The sequence below is a fragment of the Macaca thibetana genome, chromosome 7 (genome assembly GCF_024542745.1).
Source record: "Macaca thibetana thibetana isolate TM-01 chromosome 7, ASM2454274v1, whole genome shotgun sequence".
Classification (NCBI taxonomy): domain Eukaryota; kingdom Metazoa; phylum Chordata; class Mammalia; order Primates; family Cercopithecidae; genus Macaca; species Macaca thibetana.
In genome coordinates this window covers 2,187,818-2,207,540 of record NC_065584.1, presented here as the reverse complement: position 1 = coordinate 2,207,540, position 19,723 = coordinate 2,187,818, and the positions used below count along the sequence as shown (strand labels likewise).

At 53.8% G+C, this 19,723-nt stretch overlaps 2 protein-coding genes across 5 annotated transcripts in view; one reads left to right on the top strand and one right to left on the bottom strand.

Annotated features, from left to right (window-relative positions):
- Positions 1 to 19,723, top strand: part of PACS2 (phosphofurin acidic cluster sorting protein 2) — a 421,633-nt gene that overhangs the window by 271,890 nt on the left and 130,020 nt on the right. The window lies entirely within an intron of this gene.
- Positions 1 to 19,723, bottom strand: part of BRF1 (BRF1 RNA polymerase III transcription initiation factor subunit) — an 81,659-nt gene that overhangs the window by 37,969 nt on the left and 23,967 nt on the right. For all 4 annotated transcript variants that reach the window (XM_050796976.1, XM_050796977.1, XM_050796978.1 and 1 more), the window contains 2 exons: positions 15,320 to 15,493; positions 1,726 to 1,757 (listed from right to left, as the gene is read on the bottom strand). In XM_050796976.1, coding sequence (XP_050652933.1) covers positions 1,726 to 1,757; positions 15,320 to 15,493 — 206 coding nt within the window. The remainder of the gene's footprint in view (positions 1 to 1,725; positions 1,758 to 15,319; positions 15,494 to 19,723) is intronic.

The following is a 19,723-nucleotide window of genomic DNA, read 5'->3' as shown; positions in this document are numbered from 1 at the left end:
GGCTGGTCTCAAACTCCTGACCTCAGGTGATCTGCCTGCCTCAGCCTCCCAAAGTGCTGGGATTACAGGTGTGAGCCACCACGCCCAGCCTAAACATATGCAGTTGTTTACAGAGTTGCTAACATGTATGAGGACCGTGTATTGGAAATCCTCCTGCTAACAGTCTAACCGTGGCTGCTCCCTGAGGGCAGAGGTCAGGGTGCAGCATGGCCAGCTGCCCCCCCAACTCTCTTGCTGGGCAGCAGGTGGATTCTGCCTGCAGACTGCCCTCATGGGTGTCTGAGGAGCTGTACGCCCAGGCCAGTGAGCAACCTGGGTCTGCCCTAAGGCAGGGATCAAGAGGGAGACTCCATGAGTTCTCCATGGGACCATCTGAGTCCCCAGGAGCCTGACCACTTCCGGAGAAGCTGCCTGGCCCTGGCACTCACACTCATCTTCCCTGGGAAGTCGTGGGGTTGGAAATGGGGTCATGTGGTTTCGCCCTGAACTGAGCACAGAGCATCTGAAATGTGGATTTGCTGGATTATCACAATTCCAGCAGAGTATTTTTAGCTTGACCACAAAATATTTCAGCAGTAGCTTCTGAGTTGCCATTTATAAAGACAGCTGGGAGGACAAGGACCCCAGGTGTCACCTGACACAGGCAGAAGCCTAACTGTGGGCTGCTGTCAAGGGCGGCAAGCCCCCGAGGACCAGAGGTGGCAGCACAGCCTATGGGTGCCCAGAACCCTGGAGGGCACCTGGATCTGGACACAGCTCCCTTCGGGGAGTGAAATCTACATGAATTCTGCATGTGGTCACAACTGTTTTCAATGGTATTTCTCTTTTTGAGTCCGCAGCAGCATGGTCACCAAGGACCTGTGGTGCAGCCCCCAGCACTGTCCCTGCAGAGCCTCGATGCCCCTGCCCTGTGTCCTGTCTGCACAGGGGTCCCTGGGGTTGGTGTTCCCCTCTGTCGCTTTGTTCAGTCATGTGGAAAGAGAGATGTAACTGAAAATGCTTTCTGTGGTACCCAGAAAGTGAGTGTCTCCAAACAGAGTGTAATACAAGATTTTTCTACAATTTAAAATGCATGCAAGAGGCCAGGTATGGTTGTTCATGCCTGTGATCCCAGCACTTAGGGAGGCCTTGGTGGGAGGATTGTTTGAGCTCAGGAGTTCAAGACCAGCCTGGGCAACATGGCAAGACCCCGTCTCTACTAAAAATACAAAATAGTCAGACATGGTGGCAGGCACCTGTGGTCCCAGCTACTTGGGAGGCTGAGGTCGGAGGATCACTTGAGCCCAGGAGGCAGAGGTTGCAGTAAGCTGAGATCACGCCACTGCACTCCAGCCTGGGTGACAGAGCAAGACTCCATCTCATCAATACATAAATAAATAAAATGCAAGGTCAAAAGAAATAATCTCCTATACCAAACTAGGTACTCACAAAAAATTTTTTTAATTAAAAATAATCTCCTTTGTGTAGGACAAAAGTTCACAGTTCACCCAGGCCTAGCTAACACCCAACCATGCCCAGCACTGGCAGCTGCCCTCCTGCCATGGAGACCCACAATCCCACAAGTCTTGGACTGTGACCCCCAAGTGATGAAGGCCCTTCATCCTACAGACCAAAACTTCCTGTCCGGGCAGGCAGCACAGACCGGCCACTGAGACGCATGGAGGCACCTGGTGTACCCCGGTCACAACCCCAGGTGGGGAAAGATGCAGGACGGAGGTTGTCTACCTGAAGCAGGTCGCTGAGATCCAGGAGCATGTCTGCAGTAGGAGTCAAGGATGCTGTCGAGCGGCTGGCAAGCTCAGGTTACCCGCCTACCTTCAAATGGGCAGGACCGCAGGACTGCACCCCCAGGGAGCTGGAGTTGCCCCTCCAAATATAAGCTCCACCTTTGATCAGAAAGGAAAGGTGGGATGGAAGCGAGGCGCAGCACGCTCAGGCCTCACCAGAGCCTCCCAGCCCCAGGCACAAGTGAGACTTCTGTGAACCCAGTACCAGGACAAGGGACTGCAAGGAATGTGGGGCCAGTTTGGGGGAACCAGAAACGGTGGGGACTTCCATCTGATCCTGGAGAGAGCGTGCACCCCCACACACCCGCCTGCCCAGTCAGGTGCCCACCGTATGGTGGGTCTGCTGCCCACACACAGCACAGAAGACACAGTGGCACTCGTGCTCCATCCCAAGGGCACTTCCTGAGCACCTATCGGGCGCCAGGCAGGCAGTCCTCCCGGGAGATAGAAACATAGACCTGGGGCTCCCCTGGTGAATAGTGAGCCTGCAGGCACCACCGGGGGCTGTGCTCAAGAGGCAGGTGTGGGGACCCCGCACAGGACCTGCCCTCGCTCAGATGCACAAACAGGACCAAGAATGTGTCTTAAGTGATTCAAAACTCAGATGGACACATAAGTTATCAAACACAAGTCACTGGTCAATACAACCTGCCAGACAGCTGACGTGCACATCACTCGTGGGCCCACTGTAGCTTTGAGAAGCCACTAAGGACACCTCCTGGAGCTGGATCAGGCGTCCAGAGCCGGCGTCCAAAGGAAGATCCCTGGGACCAGAGCAGCAAAGCCCCACCGTGCAAGAACCTCACAGGCAGTCCGACGGTGAGGACGCCAGCCCACTCCTCCAAGCCCTGGGCTGGAGGCCCCTGACCTCTCTTGCAACTCCATGCAGAACAGCAAGGCCTCCCACCCTAAGAAGGCGCCAGGGCTGGGCACAGGGGCATTCAAACACAGAGGAGAACCCCCAGGACGGCTGGGACGTGAGCAGTGAGGCCTGTGAACAAAGGTGCATCTGAAGGCAAGCAGTCCCAGAGGGCTGTGACGATGGGCAGGACAGACCGCAGCACAGCCAACAGACTTGAGAGAGGCACTAAGAGAAGACTGGGGGTGGGGGTGGGGACAGTGACATCAAAGGAAACCAAAGGAAGGCAGTAAGAACTACCTGGGGAAACACCCGTGACAGCCAACACACACAAACAGGAAAAACCAACGAGGCCAGAAGGCTACATCGTGTGTGTGACTCCAAGCATACACCTTCTGGAAAAGCCAAAACTATGGAGATCGCATTAGGTCAGTGGCCACCAAGGGCTGGGGAAAGGGAGGGTGGGTGGCTGGAGTGGAGGGTTCCAGGACACTGAGCACTGGTGGGTTCACGTATTGCATACTTGTGAAAACCCATAGAAGGCACAGCGCCAAGAGGGAACCTCAATGTGAACTGTGGACTTTTGTTACCAACAACTTGGCAAGACGGGCTCATCAACCGTAACAAGTGGACCAGTTAACACAAGATGTTAATAACGCAGGGGAATCGGGGACTAAATGTGGTGTATGGGAACTCTGTGCCGTCTACACAATTTTTCTTTAAGACTGCTCTAAGAAATGAACTCTATTGGGCCGGGCGCAGTGGCTCACACCTGTAATCCCAGCTCTCTGGGAGGCCGAGGCGGGCGGCTCACGAGGTCAGGAGATTGAGACCATCCTGGCTAACATGGTGAAACCTTGTCTCTATTAAAAATACAAAAAAATTAGCCGGGCATGGTGGCAGGCGCCTGTAGTCCCAGCTACTTGGGAGGCTGAGGCAGGAAAATGGCATGAACCCAGAAGGCGGAGCTTGCAGTGAGCCAAGATCATGCCACTGCACTCCAGCCTGGGTGACAGAGCGAGACTCTGTCTCAAAAAAAAAAAAAAAAAGAAAAGAAATGAACTCTATTTAAGGCCAGGCGCTGTGCCTCACGCCTATAATCCCAACACTTTGGGAGGCCGAGGTGGGAGGATCACCCGAGGTCAGGAGTTTGAGACCAGCCTGGCCAACATGGTGAAACCCTGTCTCTACTAAAAATACAAAAATTACCCAGGCGTGGTGGCAGGTGCTTGTAATCCCAGCTACTTGGGAGGCTGAGGTGGGAGAACTGCTTGAACCCAGGAAGCAGAGGTTGCAGTAAGCCAATAGTGCACCACTGCACTCCAGCCTGGGCAACAGAGCGAGACTCCGTCTCAAAAAAAAAAAAAAAAAAAAAATGAACTCTATTTAAATAAGAATAATAATAAAGACCAAAAAAAAAAAAAAAAAGACATAACTATTCAACAGAAGCTTCATGAAGACAAAAAAAAAAGCCAACAAGCACATGAAAAAGAACTCAACTGCATTAATCATCAGAAATGCAAACAAAACTGTGGCACTGCCACAAGCCCACGAAGTCACTGAATGCCAGGAGGATGTGGAGCAAGCATAGCTCACCCATGCTGCTGATGGAAGCGTGAAGTGGTACAACCACCTTGGGAAAAGGCCTGGAAGTTTCTTATACAACTAAATACACACCTCTGACTTACCTATTCCACTCCTAGGTATTTACCCAAGAGAAATAAAAACAGATGTCAGTCAGGTGCAGTGGCTCACACCCATAATCCCAGCACTTTAGGAGGCTGAGGCCAGTAGATCACCTGAGCCCAGGAGTTGAAGACCAGCCTGGGCAACACAGTGAGACCCTGTCTCTACAAAAAAATCCAAAAATTAGCCGGGTATGGTGACAAACACTTGTTATCCTAGCTACTCAGGAGGCTGAGGCAGGAGGACTGCTTGCATGCAAGAGGTCGAGGTTGCAGTGAAATGTGATTGTACCACTGCAACTCAGCCTGGGCCACAGAGACTCTGTCCCTAAAAACAAAAAGAAGTATGTCCACAAAAAGACTTGTAGAAGAATGTTCATAGCAGCTTCATTCAGAACAGCCAAAAATAGGGAGCAGTCCAGGTGTCCATTAATACAAGAATACTCTGGCTTGTATTCACACAGCAATACCACTCAGCATACAAAACACCATGGGTGCCTCTCAAAACCATGTCTGCCGGACACAGGGCTCACGCCTGCAATCCCAGCACCTTGGGAGGCAAGGCAGGCAGTTGCTTGAGGCCAGGAATCTGAGACCAGCCTGGCTTACATAGCAAAATCCTGTCTCTACTAGAAATACAAAAGATTAGCCGGACGTGGTGGCATGCCCCTGTAGTCCCAACTACTTGGGAGGCTAAGGCATAAGAATCGCTTGAACCCAGGAGACAGAGGTTGCAGTGAGCTGAGATGGAACCACTGCACTCCAGCCTGGGCGACAGAGCTACGTTCTGTCACCAAAAAAAAAAAAAAAAAAAAAGGCATGTGAAGTGATAGGGGCGCAGATCATATGATTCCATTTATAGGGCATTCTAGAACAGGCACAACTGGTCTGTAGTGGAAGGAAATCGAACAGCGGCTGCCTCTTGTGGGTCTGGGACTTTTGGAAGGGGCATGAGGCCTGTCCACAGAGCCCTTCTCTGGGCTGACAGGTGACTGTTTGTCAGAACTCTCCAGATGGAGCAATTAGAGCCTGTGCATCTCACTTTATGCCAACTTTACCTTCAAAGGAGAAAAAGATCCAGGAACGATGCTCACCTCTACTCAGCTGATGGGCTGCCTGCTGAAGGGCTGTGTGCAGTACACAGACGTCTGCAACTTGCCTTGAAACGTGCCAAAAAATAAGACGGTGAGGGCAGCATAGCTTTGGGGAGCGGACCACAAGTGTGAGCGAGGGACTCCACAATTCACTTCAACTTTGCAGGTGTTTGAATTTTTTTTTTTTTTGAGATGAAGTCTTGCCCTGTAACCCAGGCTGGAGAGCAATGGTGCGATCTTGGATCACTGCAACCTCTGCCTACAGTTCAAGCAGGTTCAAGAAATTCTCCTGCCTCAGCCTCCCAAGTAGCTGGGACTACAGGTGTGCACCACCACGCCTGGCTAATTTTTTCGCATTTTTAGTAGAGACAGGGTTTCACTATGTTGGCCGAGCTGGTCTCAAACTCTTGACCTCAGGTGATCTCCCCACCTCAGCCTCCCAAAGCGCTGGAATTACAGACATTAAGCCACTAAGCTCAGCAGAAAATTTTCGTAATAAAACAATGGGATAAGTATGTACATTTTAAAAGGAGCTTCGAATTAAACATTTAACGAGGTTAAAATGACTGCTTTCCCTGAAACGAAAATCACCCGGCACTTGATCCGCATTCACCTGGCTCTATCAGGAGCTTCCAGGGAAGTTTCCAGACAATGGAGGCTCAATTATGTGCTTCCCTTATGAGGACATCACATTCTCTCTGGCCAATCCTGGGAGGGCCCATTAATGCCTTTGGGGCCCAACCTACAGGTCCCCCAGCTAATGAGCTTCTGGGGCTCTGGAGGCTCTCCTGTGTCCAGCATGGCCAGTACCGGTGTCCTCCCAGCAGCCCCTCCCTTTTGCTGAGCAGCTGCTTCTGACCATCTGGGAATTCCAAAAACGTCTGCAGAGAAGAGGTCCTGTCTGAGGCCCCCAGGGTGCGAGAGCCTGGATTCTGCCAGCTGGGGCCTCTTTTCACCTCCCTTCTGGCCCCTGCCATGCTGTGCTGGGTAGTCTTCTGCTCAGTGCAGCCGAGTGCCAGTCAAAGGAGAGATGCGTGAGCACAACAGAGGGCAGGTGACACAACGCCCTCAAAGGGCGCCAGACATTCCTGAGTGCGGTAGAGGCCCACGCGAGACTCCCATCAGCAGATGACAAGGCCCGGAAACGGTCCAGTCATGACGGTGCAGCCCTGCACCCCACTGCTGTGCCATCAAATGGCCCCGGGTCCAGGAACCAACCAGGCTTCCCCACCACAGCTGTGGACAACACAGCAAGGAGCCACTCCACCGTGAAGAGATGGGGAAACTGAAGCCGCCCACACCCTGGCTGGCTGCATGATGCTTGCAGGGAGAAAAACTGCAGACGGGTCCTGACTCAGACAGACACATTTTCCTTAAGTGGAAAAGTTTACAGAGATTTAAATACGGCAGAACTAAAATTTAAAAGAACAAGAAATTTCTCTCAACAGCCTCACATACAAATGCTTTTACTGGATACCCAAAGAGAGAAACAAGGGAAACTGCTCTTGTATATACAGCCCCACAGAAAGGGCTGTGTCCACAAGTCAGCGGTGGAGGGGCCAGCAGGGGCCCCACCCTGAGTGGACACCACCATTCCTGGTCCCATGGGACTGGAGAGGGGGACTGAGGTGCCCACACGGTGTGAGGACCAAGGAGCAAAACCCACACCAGTGTCTCAGCTCGGGCCTCCTTCCAATTCGCGCCAATTCTAATGAGCTGTCATAGTCTGGCAGTGCCAGGCCAGGACTGCCTGAGGACAGAAGTTCAAGACCAGCCTGGACAACACAGCGAGACCCCATCTCTATTTTTTTTAAAATGTGGCTGGGCACGGTGGCTCACGCCTGTAATCCCACCACTTTGCGAGGCCGAGGTGGGCAAATCATAACATCAGGAGTCTGAGACCAACCTGGCCAATATGGTGAAACCCCATCTCTACTAAAAATACAAAAGTTAGCCGGGCATGGTGGCGTGTGCCTATAATCCCAGCTACTTAGGAGACTGAGGCAGGAGAATCGCTTGAACTGGCAAGGCGGAGGTTGCAGTAAGCCAAGATTGCGCCACTGCACTCCAGCCTGGGCGACAGAGCGAGACTCCGTCTCAAAAAAAAAAAAAAAAAGGCCAGGCCTGGTGGCTCATGCCTGTAATTCCAGCACTTTGGGAGGCCGAGACGGGTGGATCACGAGGTCAGGAGATCAAGACCATCCGGGCTAACACGGTGAAACCCCATCTCTACTAAAAATACAAAAAATTAGCCGGGCATGGTGGCGGGCGCCTGTAGTCCCAGCTACTCAGGAGGCTGAGGCAGGAGAACAGCGTGAACCCAGGAGGCGGAGCTTGCAGCGAGCTGAGATCTTGCCACCACACTATAGCCTGGGCGACAGAGCGAGACTCCGTCTCAAAAAAAAAACAAAAAAAGTCGGAGCCTAGTGCTCACAGTCTCTCTTGGCAAGGGAAAATAAAAGTTTAGAATTCAGGGCCGGGCGCGGTGGCTCAAGCCTGTAATCCCAGCACTTTGGGAGGCCGAGACGGGCGGATCACGAGGTCAGGAGATCGAAACCATCCTGGCTAACACGGTGAAACCCCGTCTCTATTAAGAAATACAAAAAACTAGCCGGGCGAGGTGGCGGGCGCCTGTAGTCCCAGCTACTCGGGAGGCTGAGGCCGGAGAATGGCGTGAACCCGGGAGGCGGAGCTTGCAGTGAGCTGAGATCCGGCCACTGCACTCCAGCCTGGGCGACAGAGCCAGACTCCGTCTCAAAAAAAAAAAAAAAAAAAAAAAGTTTAGAATTCAGGGGCTTCCGAGCCAGCCAGACGCGAGGGGCCGAGGGGCCAAGCTGCCAAGAGAAAAGGAAGCAACTTCAACAAGCGAGCAGGGCACAGTGCACTCAAGTCCCTTCACGGCAGCTGCCACCCCAGGAGCCACAGGCACCAGGCTGAGGCCCACCAAGCCCAGAAGTCAGCTCTGAAAGACAAAAGAGCTGAGCAGAAGTTCTGCAGTCCCGAGGTGCCAGGAAGGAATACCTGGGTCCTGCCACGATCCTTCAGCCGGGAACCAAGACGGACCAGCAGCAACTGGATCAGAGTGAGCTAACTGCGTGCTCTCTGCTTGCTCAAGAAAAGTTAAATTCCCAGTGGGGCGCGGTGGCTCATGCCTGTAATCCCAGCACTTTGGGAGGCTAAGGCGGGTGGATCACGAGGTCAGGAGATCGAGACCATCCTGGCTAACACGGTGAAACCCCGTCTCTACTAAAAATACAAAAAAAAATTAGCCGGGCGTGGTGGTGGGTGCCTGTAGTCCCAGCTACTCGGGAGGCTGAGGCGGGAGATTGGTGTGAACCCAGGAGACGGAGCTTGTAGTGAGCCGAGATCGCGCCACTGCACTCCAGCCTGAGTAACAGAGCGAGACTCCATCTCAAAAAAAAAAAAAAAAAAATTAGGTGGGCATGGTGGCATGCACCTGTAATCCCAGCTACTCGGGAGGCTGAGGCAGGAGAATCACTTGAACCCGGAAGGCGGAGGTTGCTGTGAGATGAGATCACGCCACTGCACTCTAGCCTGGGTGAGGCAGCGAGACTGTCTCAAAAAAAAAAACAAAACAAACAAACAAAAAACTGTGTGATGTAACAAAACTCACCTAGAGAGAAATGTATAGCCTCAAGTGCTTCTGTTAGAAAAAACAGGCCAGATGCAGTAGCTCACACCTGTAAACCCAACACTTTGGGAGTCCAAGGTGAGAAGATAACTGGAACCCAGGAGTTTGAGACCAGCCTGGACCATACAGTGAGACCCCATCTCTAGTGCACCTATGGTCCCGGCTACTCAGGGCGCTGAGGCGAGAGAGTCGCCTGAGCCAAGGAGCTGGAGGTTGCAACGAGCTATGGTGGTGCCACAGCAGTACAGCCTGGGAGAACAGAGCAAGACCCTGTTTTCTAAAAAATTTTTAAAAATTAATCAGTGTTATTTACATTAAGTAACAGATTAAGGGGGAAATATACATGAAAAAATCATACCAATAAATACATTAAAAGCATGTGTTTGATAAAATTCAGTATTTTTCATGACAAAAACTCTTGGAAAATTAGAAAGCAAGGTCACATCCTCAAGCTGATAAAGAACCCTGTACACAAAAGTCTACCGCAGATACGTACACAAAAGTCTACCGCAGATACGTACACAAAAGTCTACCGCAGATACGTACACAAAAGTCTACCGCAGATACGTACAGCAAAAGTCTACCGCAGATACGTATGCAAAAGGTAGAAAACACCCTCCCAGGACAGGAGACAGCCAGGCATGTCTCCCGCCCCAGGACCACGCTGAGTCCTCGGCATACAAAAGGCAGGACGAGTAGATGAGAGGTGTGTGGGTTAGAAGGGAAGAACCAAGGCCAGGCCGGTGGGCTAACACCTAGAATCCTACCACTTTGGGAGACTGAGGGGGGCGGATCACTTGAGCTCAGGAGTGTGAGACCAGCTTGGACAATACAGCGAAACCCCATCACTACAAAAAGTACAGAAATTAGCCAGGTGTGGTGGTGTATGCCTGTAGTCCAGCTACACGGGAGGCTGAGGTGGAGGATTGCTTGAATCTGGGAGGCAGAAGCTGCAGTGAGCCAAGACGGCGCCACTGCACTCCAGCCTGGGCGATCAAGTGAGACCCTGTCTCATGAAAAAAATGAAAAGAAAGAAGTACAACTGGCATTATGAGCAGCAGACACAGTTGTGTGCATTAAAAGAGAGACTCCAAAACTCAAACAGTAAGATTGACAATTCAATTTGGTAGGAATGATGTATTAACAATGTCAACATACGAAACTCAGCTAAACCTCTGCTACGCCAGCAACAAGACACCACTGACAAGGGGCCCACAGGGGCCCGCGCTGGGTGCGCCTGTTTCCAGGTCAGCCTTTTGGAAGTCTGAAATGGCAACTTCTTTTTTTTTTTTGAGACGGGCTCACTCTGTTGCCTAGGCTGGAGTGTAGTGGTGTGATCATGGCTCACTGCAGCCTCGACCTCCTGGGAGCAATCCTCCCACCTCAGCCTCCCCAGTAGGTGGGACCACAGGTGCGCAACACCAGCCGGGCTGATTTTTCTTTCTTTCTTTTTTTTGTAGAGACGGGGTTTCACCATGTTGCTCAAGCTGGTCTCAAACTCCTGGACTCAAGCGATCCTCCTGCCTGGGCCTCCCATGTGATGGGATTTACAGGCTGAGCCACTGTGCCTGACCTGAAATGCCAACTTCTTCATGCCTAATGATGTGTGCGCCATTTGATTCCCTCATCAGCCATCCTGATACCTTCTTCTGACCACTTAAAACTGTTACAAATACCCTGTCCTTGAGGAGGCAGCAGAGGGAGAGGAGCAGGAACAAGGGGGTCTGGTGGCAGAACGAGGTGCTGGTCAGAACAGGAGGGCAGAGAAGTGTGGGCTCTGAAAGCCCATTCCAGACCCCAGAATGGAATCAGCCAAATGCACACAGCCCCTGCTGACCTGAGCGCACATTTCTGCAGCCTAGAGAGGAGCTGGGTCTGAAGGGAGTATGGCGGCTGGCAGCAGAGGCCTTGCTCCCACGCGTGGCCAGGCATGACATGGAGGCTGAGCTGGTGGGCCATGGGAGCTGGGCGTGCTCTCTGCAGACCTATGTGGGGACAGGTGATGGCACCATCCACAATGCTGGCCCCAGGGCTCGGACGCCCTCAAGGGCTCACCAGCCTGTCACCATCCAAAAGATGCCCTCTCACATGCAGGCCTAGGGCAGCCTGGCTGGACAGGAACAAATGTGAAAGATCCACACACCAGCTGTGGGCAGAAGCGGCAATGACAAGTCGAGACACAGCCAGGAGAAGCACGCTGGCCACACACTACCTGCTCAGCAACGGCAGGGCTGCTTGTTCCAGCTGAGTCTCTGCCCAGCAGGTCCTGCGTCTCAGTCCTGCTGCCCAGGCAGCCTTCCTGGGCTGGGAGCCAGGAGCAGACTCAGGCCTGGGTCAGCCAGGCCTCACCAGACTCAGTGGGACTCAGCAGCGCACTGTTCCTCCTCCAGGAATCCGGGACTGGCTGTGTCAGCCGCGAGGCTGGGGGGCCAAGAAGAGGTGAGTGTGCACAGCCCCCAGTACTTTCGGGGTGATGGTGGACACACCTGAGGAGTGGGCAACAATGAAGGGTGGGCAGGAGGAGGAATGAGCCTGGATGTTCTTAAATCAAGCCCTTGCTCCTTCTGAGAGAGGACTTCTCGTATCCAGTCCTGGACTCCAGGCACTGGTCCCACCCATGCGCTGGATGATGCAACAGGAGGATCCTGGGGGGCCTCGCCTGGGGTGGGGGCCGTGCACCCCACAATGTGAGCTCACTGCACAGGACCCTCCACGTCCTGCTGACAGCAGGGTGGGGGTGGGGTGGTGGGTGCTGCTGTGCCCTGACTGAAGGGGGCAAGTCCAGAAGGTGAGCGGGAGCTGCGCAGGCAGCAGGGCTGGGTCAGGCAGCCCTGTCTCGGAGAAGAGAGCCTGGCTGCACACACCCTCTCCTGGGGGGATTTTCTGTGGAAGGGAAGTGGGTGGAGCTATTGAGGAAACTGAGGCAGCACAGGAGCCCAGCCAGCCAGCTGGGGCTGCAGGAGGTGAGAACAGGGGCCACAGAGCCAATGCAGGTCAGCAGGGAGGGAGAAGGCACAGGGGCAAGAGAGAACGAGGAGGGCGGTGAGAGACAGACATGTACAGGATGGGTCTGGGGGCTCTGGCTGGCAGGCCTAGGGCACGGTGCTGCCAGCAACCTGAAGGGAGGGCAGAGCAGGACATGCTACACCTGGCCTGACCCACTTCCCTGTAAAGCGCCGGCACAGCTGGGGTGGGCTGGGAAGTGAGGGCTACGGCTACCCAAGACCAGCCCGGAGCATCCTCTGAGGATGCTGAAGGGAGCCCCACCAGGCCACCAGCAGCCAGAGGGGCTAGAGTGCAGTCTCCCGTGAGCACAGCCCTGTTCCAAGCTGTCTTGTCCTTAGCAGCTTTACAAGGTACAAGTTCGTGCCACAGACCTGCCTGTTCATGATGCACCGGGCAGTGGGTTTTCGCATATCCCCAGAGCTGAGCAACCACCACAAGGATCTAATTTCAGAATGCCTGGGGGACACGGGGTGGCTTCCTGGATGCTGCCGCTGTGAGCAGTGTGTCGGGGGGACACGGGGTGGCTTCCTGGATGCTGCTGCTGTGAGCAGTGTGTGTGGGGGACACGGGATGGCTTCCTGGATGCTGCTGCTGTGAGCAGTGCGTGGGAGCCTCGGTGGATTTTCAGAACGCCTGGGGGACACGGGGTGGCTTCCTGGATGCTGCCGCTGTGAGCAGTGTGTGTGGGGGACACGGGGTGGCTTCCTGGATGCTGCCGCTGTGGGCAGTGTGTGTGAGCCTCGGTGGCCATGCAGGTGCTTTCCCCTCGGGCAGACACCTAGTAGGACTGCTGGGGCATGTGGGAACTTTGTGGCTAAATGTGGTCCCACCAGGCTCAGAGGCAGCCCCAGCAGTGCCGCAGGACTCCTCTCCATCCTGCCTGTCATCACCCCATGAGGGCCCACATCCCAGGGCAGGGCCCATGTCCCCCCACAGGAGGCCCGGTGAGGCAGCAGCACAGACACGGTGCCACCCCACCTTGCTGACACCGGGGTTCCAGTGCCGCCCTAGGCCCTGCTCCACAGAGGTCCCCACACGGTTCCTACAAACACAAGGGAGGCACAGCCAGGTGCTGACCCTGGACTCTGCTCAGCTTCTCTCTCAAGGTCTTGGTCTGCCCCTAAGAGAGCAGGGTTGGAGCAGGCCTCTCAGCGGGACCCCAGGGTGGAGCTGGGGCTAGGACGAGCAGACAGCAGCCAGGGTGGGGCAGGGATGTGGGGGTGGGTTCTGTTTCTCAGCCTTCACTGGGCTGCCTGGGCACTTCTCATCATCCCTAAAGACGTGTGTGCGTTAAGCGCTTTTACGCAGAAAAGACAAATTTCAAAATGTTAAAAGGACATTTTAAGGGTTGGGTGCAGTGGCTCATCACGCCTGTAATCCCAGCACTTTGGGAGGCCAGGGCAGGTGGATCAGTTGAGGCCAGGAGTTCGAGACCAGCCTGGCCAACATGGTGAAACCCCATCTCTACTAAAAATACAAAAAAATTAGCCAGGCAAGGTGGTGTACATCTGTAATCCCAGCTACTCAAGAGGCTAAGGCATGAGAATGACTTGAACCCGGGAGGAAGAGGTTGCAGTAAGCTGAGATACTGCCACTGCACTCCAGCCTGGGTGACAGAGCGAGACTCTGTCTGAAAAAAAAAAAAAAGTAACATTTTAATGAAAGATCCTGATACTGAGGGTTGCCTGGCCAGAGGCACAGTCAGCAGGTTCCCTAGCTCGCCATCTCCAGGAGCCCTCCCTGCACCCCATTCAAAAGAGAAGCAAACTACCAGGATCACCTGGCACCCGGGACACCCCTCGAGGGAGACCAACCAGAAAAACACAGACCAGGACAGAAAAGAGCTCAAGGTGAGGCGATGTCATGCCAAGGAAGATGGGAGATTATAAGAAAGATTCAGAAAACACAGAGAGCTCTCAGAAATGAAAACATCAAAGAAATGAGACAGCTCTGCTGGAAGCTAAAGTTCAGGTGCTGTCCCAAAGTGAAAAGATGGCCATGTGCAAAAGAAGGATGAGATAACCAGATGGGTTCACTGTGGCAGGCCAAGTAATAGAGAAAAAGGGAGAGAAATCTAACGACTAATTCAATAGAAGCTCAGGACAAGAGGCTGTCGGACAGCAAAGGCCTGCTGGGCTCACATTGCCGTGAGATTTCTGAACATGGAGATTAGAGGCAAGGAGCTAAAGTCCCACAGCTGCATGGCAAAGGCCAGGAGCCAGAGGGCCACGGAGCTGCCCAGTGAGAACGCTGGAGGCAAGGCGACAGCAGGGGCGCAGGCTGGGAGACAGACATGTAGCCAGGCATGCCGCGCCCACCAGACACGGGGCAGGGAGGGGGACCACCTGCAGAGGATCAAAGGCACCTCACAAGATGAGGAGGGTGTGGACCAGGAAGTAGAGTTCCATGCAGGGGAGGTGAAGGGAGCCCCCAGAGAGCAGGGTAAAGATGCAGGTGCACAGCAGGTGTGGACAGCACAGCACAGAGCAGAGGAGGCTGGAAGGCTCTGGGCTCCCCCGTCAAGAGGCCGAAGGCAGTTCCTGACCCATGTGTGTGTCTGCAGAGGGCAGCAGCGGGCACAGGACCAGATGCACAGAGAGCAGTACAAGAGAACACCAGACACTGGCACCTCCACACAAGGCCAAGCTCACCCACCGCCCGTAGTTACGGTGTCCACGCACAAGGCCAAGCTGCACACCGCTGAGGGTCGGTGGCCTCCTCGCCCACTGCCCGCAGTCACGGTGTCCACGCACAAGGCCAAGCTGCACACCGCTGAGGGTCCGTGGCCTCCCCACCCACTGCCCGCAGTCACGGTGTCCACAGCCGCAAGCACTCAGCGCATGCCTGGCTGCAGCCCACTCAGCAGCAGGACCCCACCTGCTCAGGCCAGACGGCGGCCTGAACCACAGGGGACTTGGATACAGCACCCCAGGCGCAGTAGGTCCACAAGCGGGGAGAATCCAGGGCATGATTCCCAGGGACCAATAGAACCCTCGCTCTGCACGCCCAAGGGCTAAGGGAGGAAGGCAGGTGCCCAGATCCCCAGTTCTTCAATCCAGTAAAAGGAGAACCCAAATTCAGAAAGCCCTGGATCAACTGAAACAGTTCTTCCAATAAGGTGTTTTTCAATTAAAGACAAATACCAAGTTACTGCAACTACCAAGTCCCAATATTTGAGGGGAGCCAACTAAGCATCAAGATGGGGCCCTCTGGGAGGCTCTCAAACCAAAGGATACGCGGCGTGCCCTCCGTGCGGCAGACCAGGTAGAGGCAGGCGGCGATCACGTGGGCCATCTTCCGGCCGCGGGTCAGGTGCCTGCTCACGGCCATCTTGAAGAAGTTGAAGGCGGTGTCCAGGCAGTGCTGGTTCAGCTGCAGCTGGTTCCCCAGGTGATGGATGTGGCGCCGCCCTAGGACACAGCACGAGACAGCTCTTAACCAAACGTTCCCGCAGAACATGAAAAGTATCACACGGCTGCAGTAGCAACTTTAAGAATACAGATTTGTGCTTTCCCTTATAAGTTTCTGAGCTCACTTTTTCTGTGTGGGTTCCAATCACATTTTATTTACAGACACTGAAATGTGAATTTTCTGTGATCTCCACGTGCCATGAGATCCTGTTCTGCATGTTTCCCTTCTTTAGGCTCTGGGTGGCATGTGTGGTGTGGCTCAGTGTGTCTCTCTCCGGGGCTCTGAGGTGCAGTGTGTCTGGCAAGGGCTTGGTTTGCGCTGGCTGGCAGGTGCTATGCCCCTGACTGCCCTGGGCTACGGTGGGAATGCCCCTTTTCCTACAGCCACATGCCCCAGCGCCACCTCCTTCCCCAGCCGCAGAGAGGCTGGGCCAGCCCACCCCTCCCTTCTTAGCAGGGCCCACTCTGCTCAGCCCAGCCCCCACCAGCCTCTCCTCTAAGAGCCAGCCACCTGGCCTGAGAAAGGGCCAGCCTAGAGCTATCCCCTGCACCTGCCTAGAGGGAGGGCCATGGCAAGGGCATGCCCAGCAGACCAGAGGCCACTGCACCCTCCTAGGGGCTGCGAGGTGCTGGAGGTGGCCAGGACGGCAGCATCCGAGCACACGCGTTCCCCTGGAGCAAGACCTTCCCAAAGCTGCAGGCCACATGATGGCATCAGGAGGGGAGCGGCAGAGCTGCCCTGCAGGCAGGAGGAACCTTGGGAAACAAATGCCAATGCAGGGCGAAGGTGCAGAGCACAGGCTGTGTGGGGAGCGCCTGGGTCAGCCTCACTGCCCCACTCTGTCTGTAGAGCACAGGCTGTGTGGGGAGCTCCTGGGCCAGCCTCACTGCCCCCACTTCTGTCTGTAGAGTTGGTGCCGTGGGCAGGCAGCCTGTGCTCCAGGCAATAAGCCCCATGGGGTACCCAGAGGACATGTACGGTGGGTCACAGCTCGATGCAGAGGAGAGCTGCCGTCATGGAGATTCCAGTTCCCACTGTGTCCTCTGGCACCCAAACCCCCAGTCCTCCTGCAAAGACTACCCAAGGCAGCCTCCATCCCCACATGAAGTCAAAAACTGACCTCCCAGATTCATTTGATAAGGGCACATGAGCTGGAGAAGGTGAGGGCTGATGTTCTGCTCACGCCAAACTTCACTAATGATGACCAGCAGCCAGAGGTGGGCAGCTGCTGAGCCTGCATCCCAAGGAAGCTGGTGGCCAGGGTACACAGTCTGGCAGGTCTGAGTCAAGCCTCACACTGTGCCAGGCCCCTGGCAGTCAGCAGCACCACACGGAGCCCCAGCCCTGCTGTGGCCCTGCCACCGTGAGCACCTAAGGTTACCTGCCTGGAGCTCATACAGCTCTGAGGCCTGCAGTCCAGCTGAACTGACATGGAAGGCTGGTCACTGTCCCCAGAGCTGAGGCCTGGTCACAGCCAAGACCCCAACAGAACGGACAGAAAGGGCACCGTGCCGGCTGCCAGCTGTGCATGTGCAGCACCAGCCAGACACACCAGCACAGACCATCCCCATGGCCCAGCAAGGCCCAGAGGGAAACAGAGTCAGCTGACAGGTGACCCGCTGAAGCTATCAATCCTTACCTACCAGCTCTCTGCTGTATGTTTGGAAAATTCTGTAATAAAAGGTGAGAGAGAGGTACTCTCTGGAAACCACACACTTGAGGTTGGGACCTGATCCCAAGCCCCGACTCCACAGGCACCAGCTCATGTTCCCAGCATGCAAGGGTGCTATGGTCTGAATGTTTGACTCCTCCTAAAATTCCTATGTTGAAATCCTAACCCCTACGGGGATGGTATTAAGATGCAGGGCCTTTGGGGGTGACTAGGTCAGGAGGCAGAGCTCTAATGATCAGCTCAGTGCCCTTAAAAACGGGACCCCAAAGAACTAGCCCAGCTCTTCCACCACGTGAGGCCACAGTGAGAAGGAGCTGTCTGTGGGCCAGAGGCGGCCCTCATGAGAGAGCTGGGGCGGAGGCAGCTGTCTCCCCCATTTCCATCTGGAACTTTCCGGCTCCAGAAGTGTGAGAAACACATTCCTGCTGTCTCGCCTCTCTGGTCTGTGGTGTGCTGTTACAGCGGTCCAAAAGGACTAAAATGGGGGGCTTACGACGACTGCAGTAAGTTATTTTTTACCATCTTCTTTCTTTTTTTTGAGACAGAGTCTCGCTCTGTCGCCAGGCTGGAGGGCAGTGGCGCAATCTCAGCTTACTGCAACCTCTGCCTCCCGGGTTCAAGCAATTCTCCTGCCTCAGCCTCTTGAGTAGCTGGGATTACAGGCGCACGCCACCGCACCCAGCTAATTTTTTGTATTGTTAGTAGAGACAGGGTTTCACCCTGTTGGCCAGGATGGTCTCAAACTCCTGACCTCGTGATCCGCCCACCTCAGCCTCCCAAGGTGCTGAGATACAGGCATGAGCCACTGGGCCTGGCCAAAGATGTTATTAATAAACAGATATTCACATAGAAACCAACTACTAATTAGCTAGCCATAGCCTGTGAGTCTCCTTAGACTTCCTTCCAATGAATGAATTCTAAAGTAAACTCAGGCTGGGTGCCGTGGCTCATGCCTGTAGTAATCCCAGCACTTTGGGAGGCCAAAGCAGATAGATCACTTGAGCCCAGAAGTTCAAGACCAGCCTGGGCAGCATAGTGATATCCAATTGCTAAAATAAATAAATAATCAGCCGGGTGTGGTGGTGCAAGCCTGTAGTCCCAGCCAAGGCAGGAGGACTGCTTGAGCCTGGAAGGTTGAAGCTGCAGTGAGCCATGATTTTGCCACTGCAGTCCAGCCTGGGCAGCAACAGAGCGAGACCCTGTCTCCAAAAAAAAAAGATTTGAGGCATATCAGCACCTACACGTAAAGTATAAAGCCATAAAGCTTCTAGAGGAAAACACAAGAGTATCTTCAGACCTTGGAGTAGGTAAGAATTTCTTGAACAAGTCACAAACAGCCCTAACCATAAAAACTGACATACTGAGACTTCACTAAAATTAAGAAATTTCTGGCGGGGTGCAGTGGCTCACATCTGTCATCCCAGCACTTTGGGAGGATCACTGGAGCCCAGGAGTTGAAGACAAACCTGACCAACGTGGTGAGATCCCCCATTTCTATTTTGAAAAAAAAAGAATTGGCTGGACGCAGTGGCTCACGCCTGTAATCCCAACACTTTTGGAGGCCGAGGGGTGCAGATCATGAGGTCAAGAGATCGAGACCATCCTGACCAACATGGTGAAACCCCGTCTCTATTAAAAAATACAAACATTAGCCAGGCATGGTGGTGGCAGGCACCTGTAATCCCAGCTACTCGGGAGGCTGAGGCAGAAGAATTGCTTGCACCCGGGAGGCAGAGATTGCAGTGAGCCAAGATCACACCATTGCATTCCAGTCTGGCAACAGAGCGAGACTCCATGTCAAAAAAAAAAAAAATTAAAAAATGAGTGGATGTGGCCGGGCACAGTGGCTCATGCATGTAATCCCAGCACTTTGGGAGGCTGAGGTGGGGGGATCACGAGGTCAGGAGATTGAGACCATCCTGGCTAATACAGTGAAACCCTGTCTCTATTAAAAATACCAAAAAATTAGCCGGGTGTGGTGGTACGCGTCTGTAGTCACAGCTACTCAGGAGGCTGAGGCAGGAAAATGGCATGAACCTGGAAGGCGGAGCTTGCAGTGAGCCAAGATTGCGCCACTGCACTCTAGCCTAGGCGACAAAGCGAGACTCCATCTCAAAAAAAAGAAAAATAAAAAAAATGAGTGGATGTGGTGGCATGTACACGTGATCCCAACTACTCAGGAGGCTGAAGTAAGAGGGCAGCTTTAGTCTAGGAGGTTGAGGCTGCAGGGAGCAGCGACTGCACCACTGCACTCCAGCCCAGGCCACAGAGTGAGACCCAGTCTCAAAAAAATAAAAATTCAGAGGTTTCTGTTCATCAAAAGACAACATTAAGAGAGTGAGATAAGCTATAGACATGGGAGGAGGATCGAAACATGTATATCCAACAAAGGACTTAAATCCATAATATATAAAGAACTTCTACAAATCTGTAAGAAAAAGAAACTCAATTTTTAAAAAGCAAACATATACAAAAGATGCCAATAGGCACTTCACAGAGAAAGGATGTCCAAACGGCCAAGAAGCATGAGAAAAGGTTGTGGCCATAATTACTCACC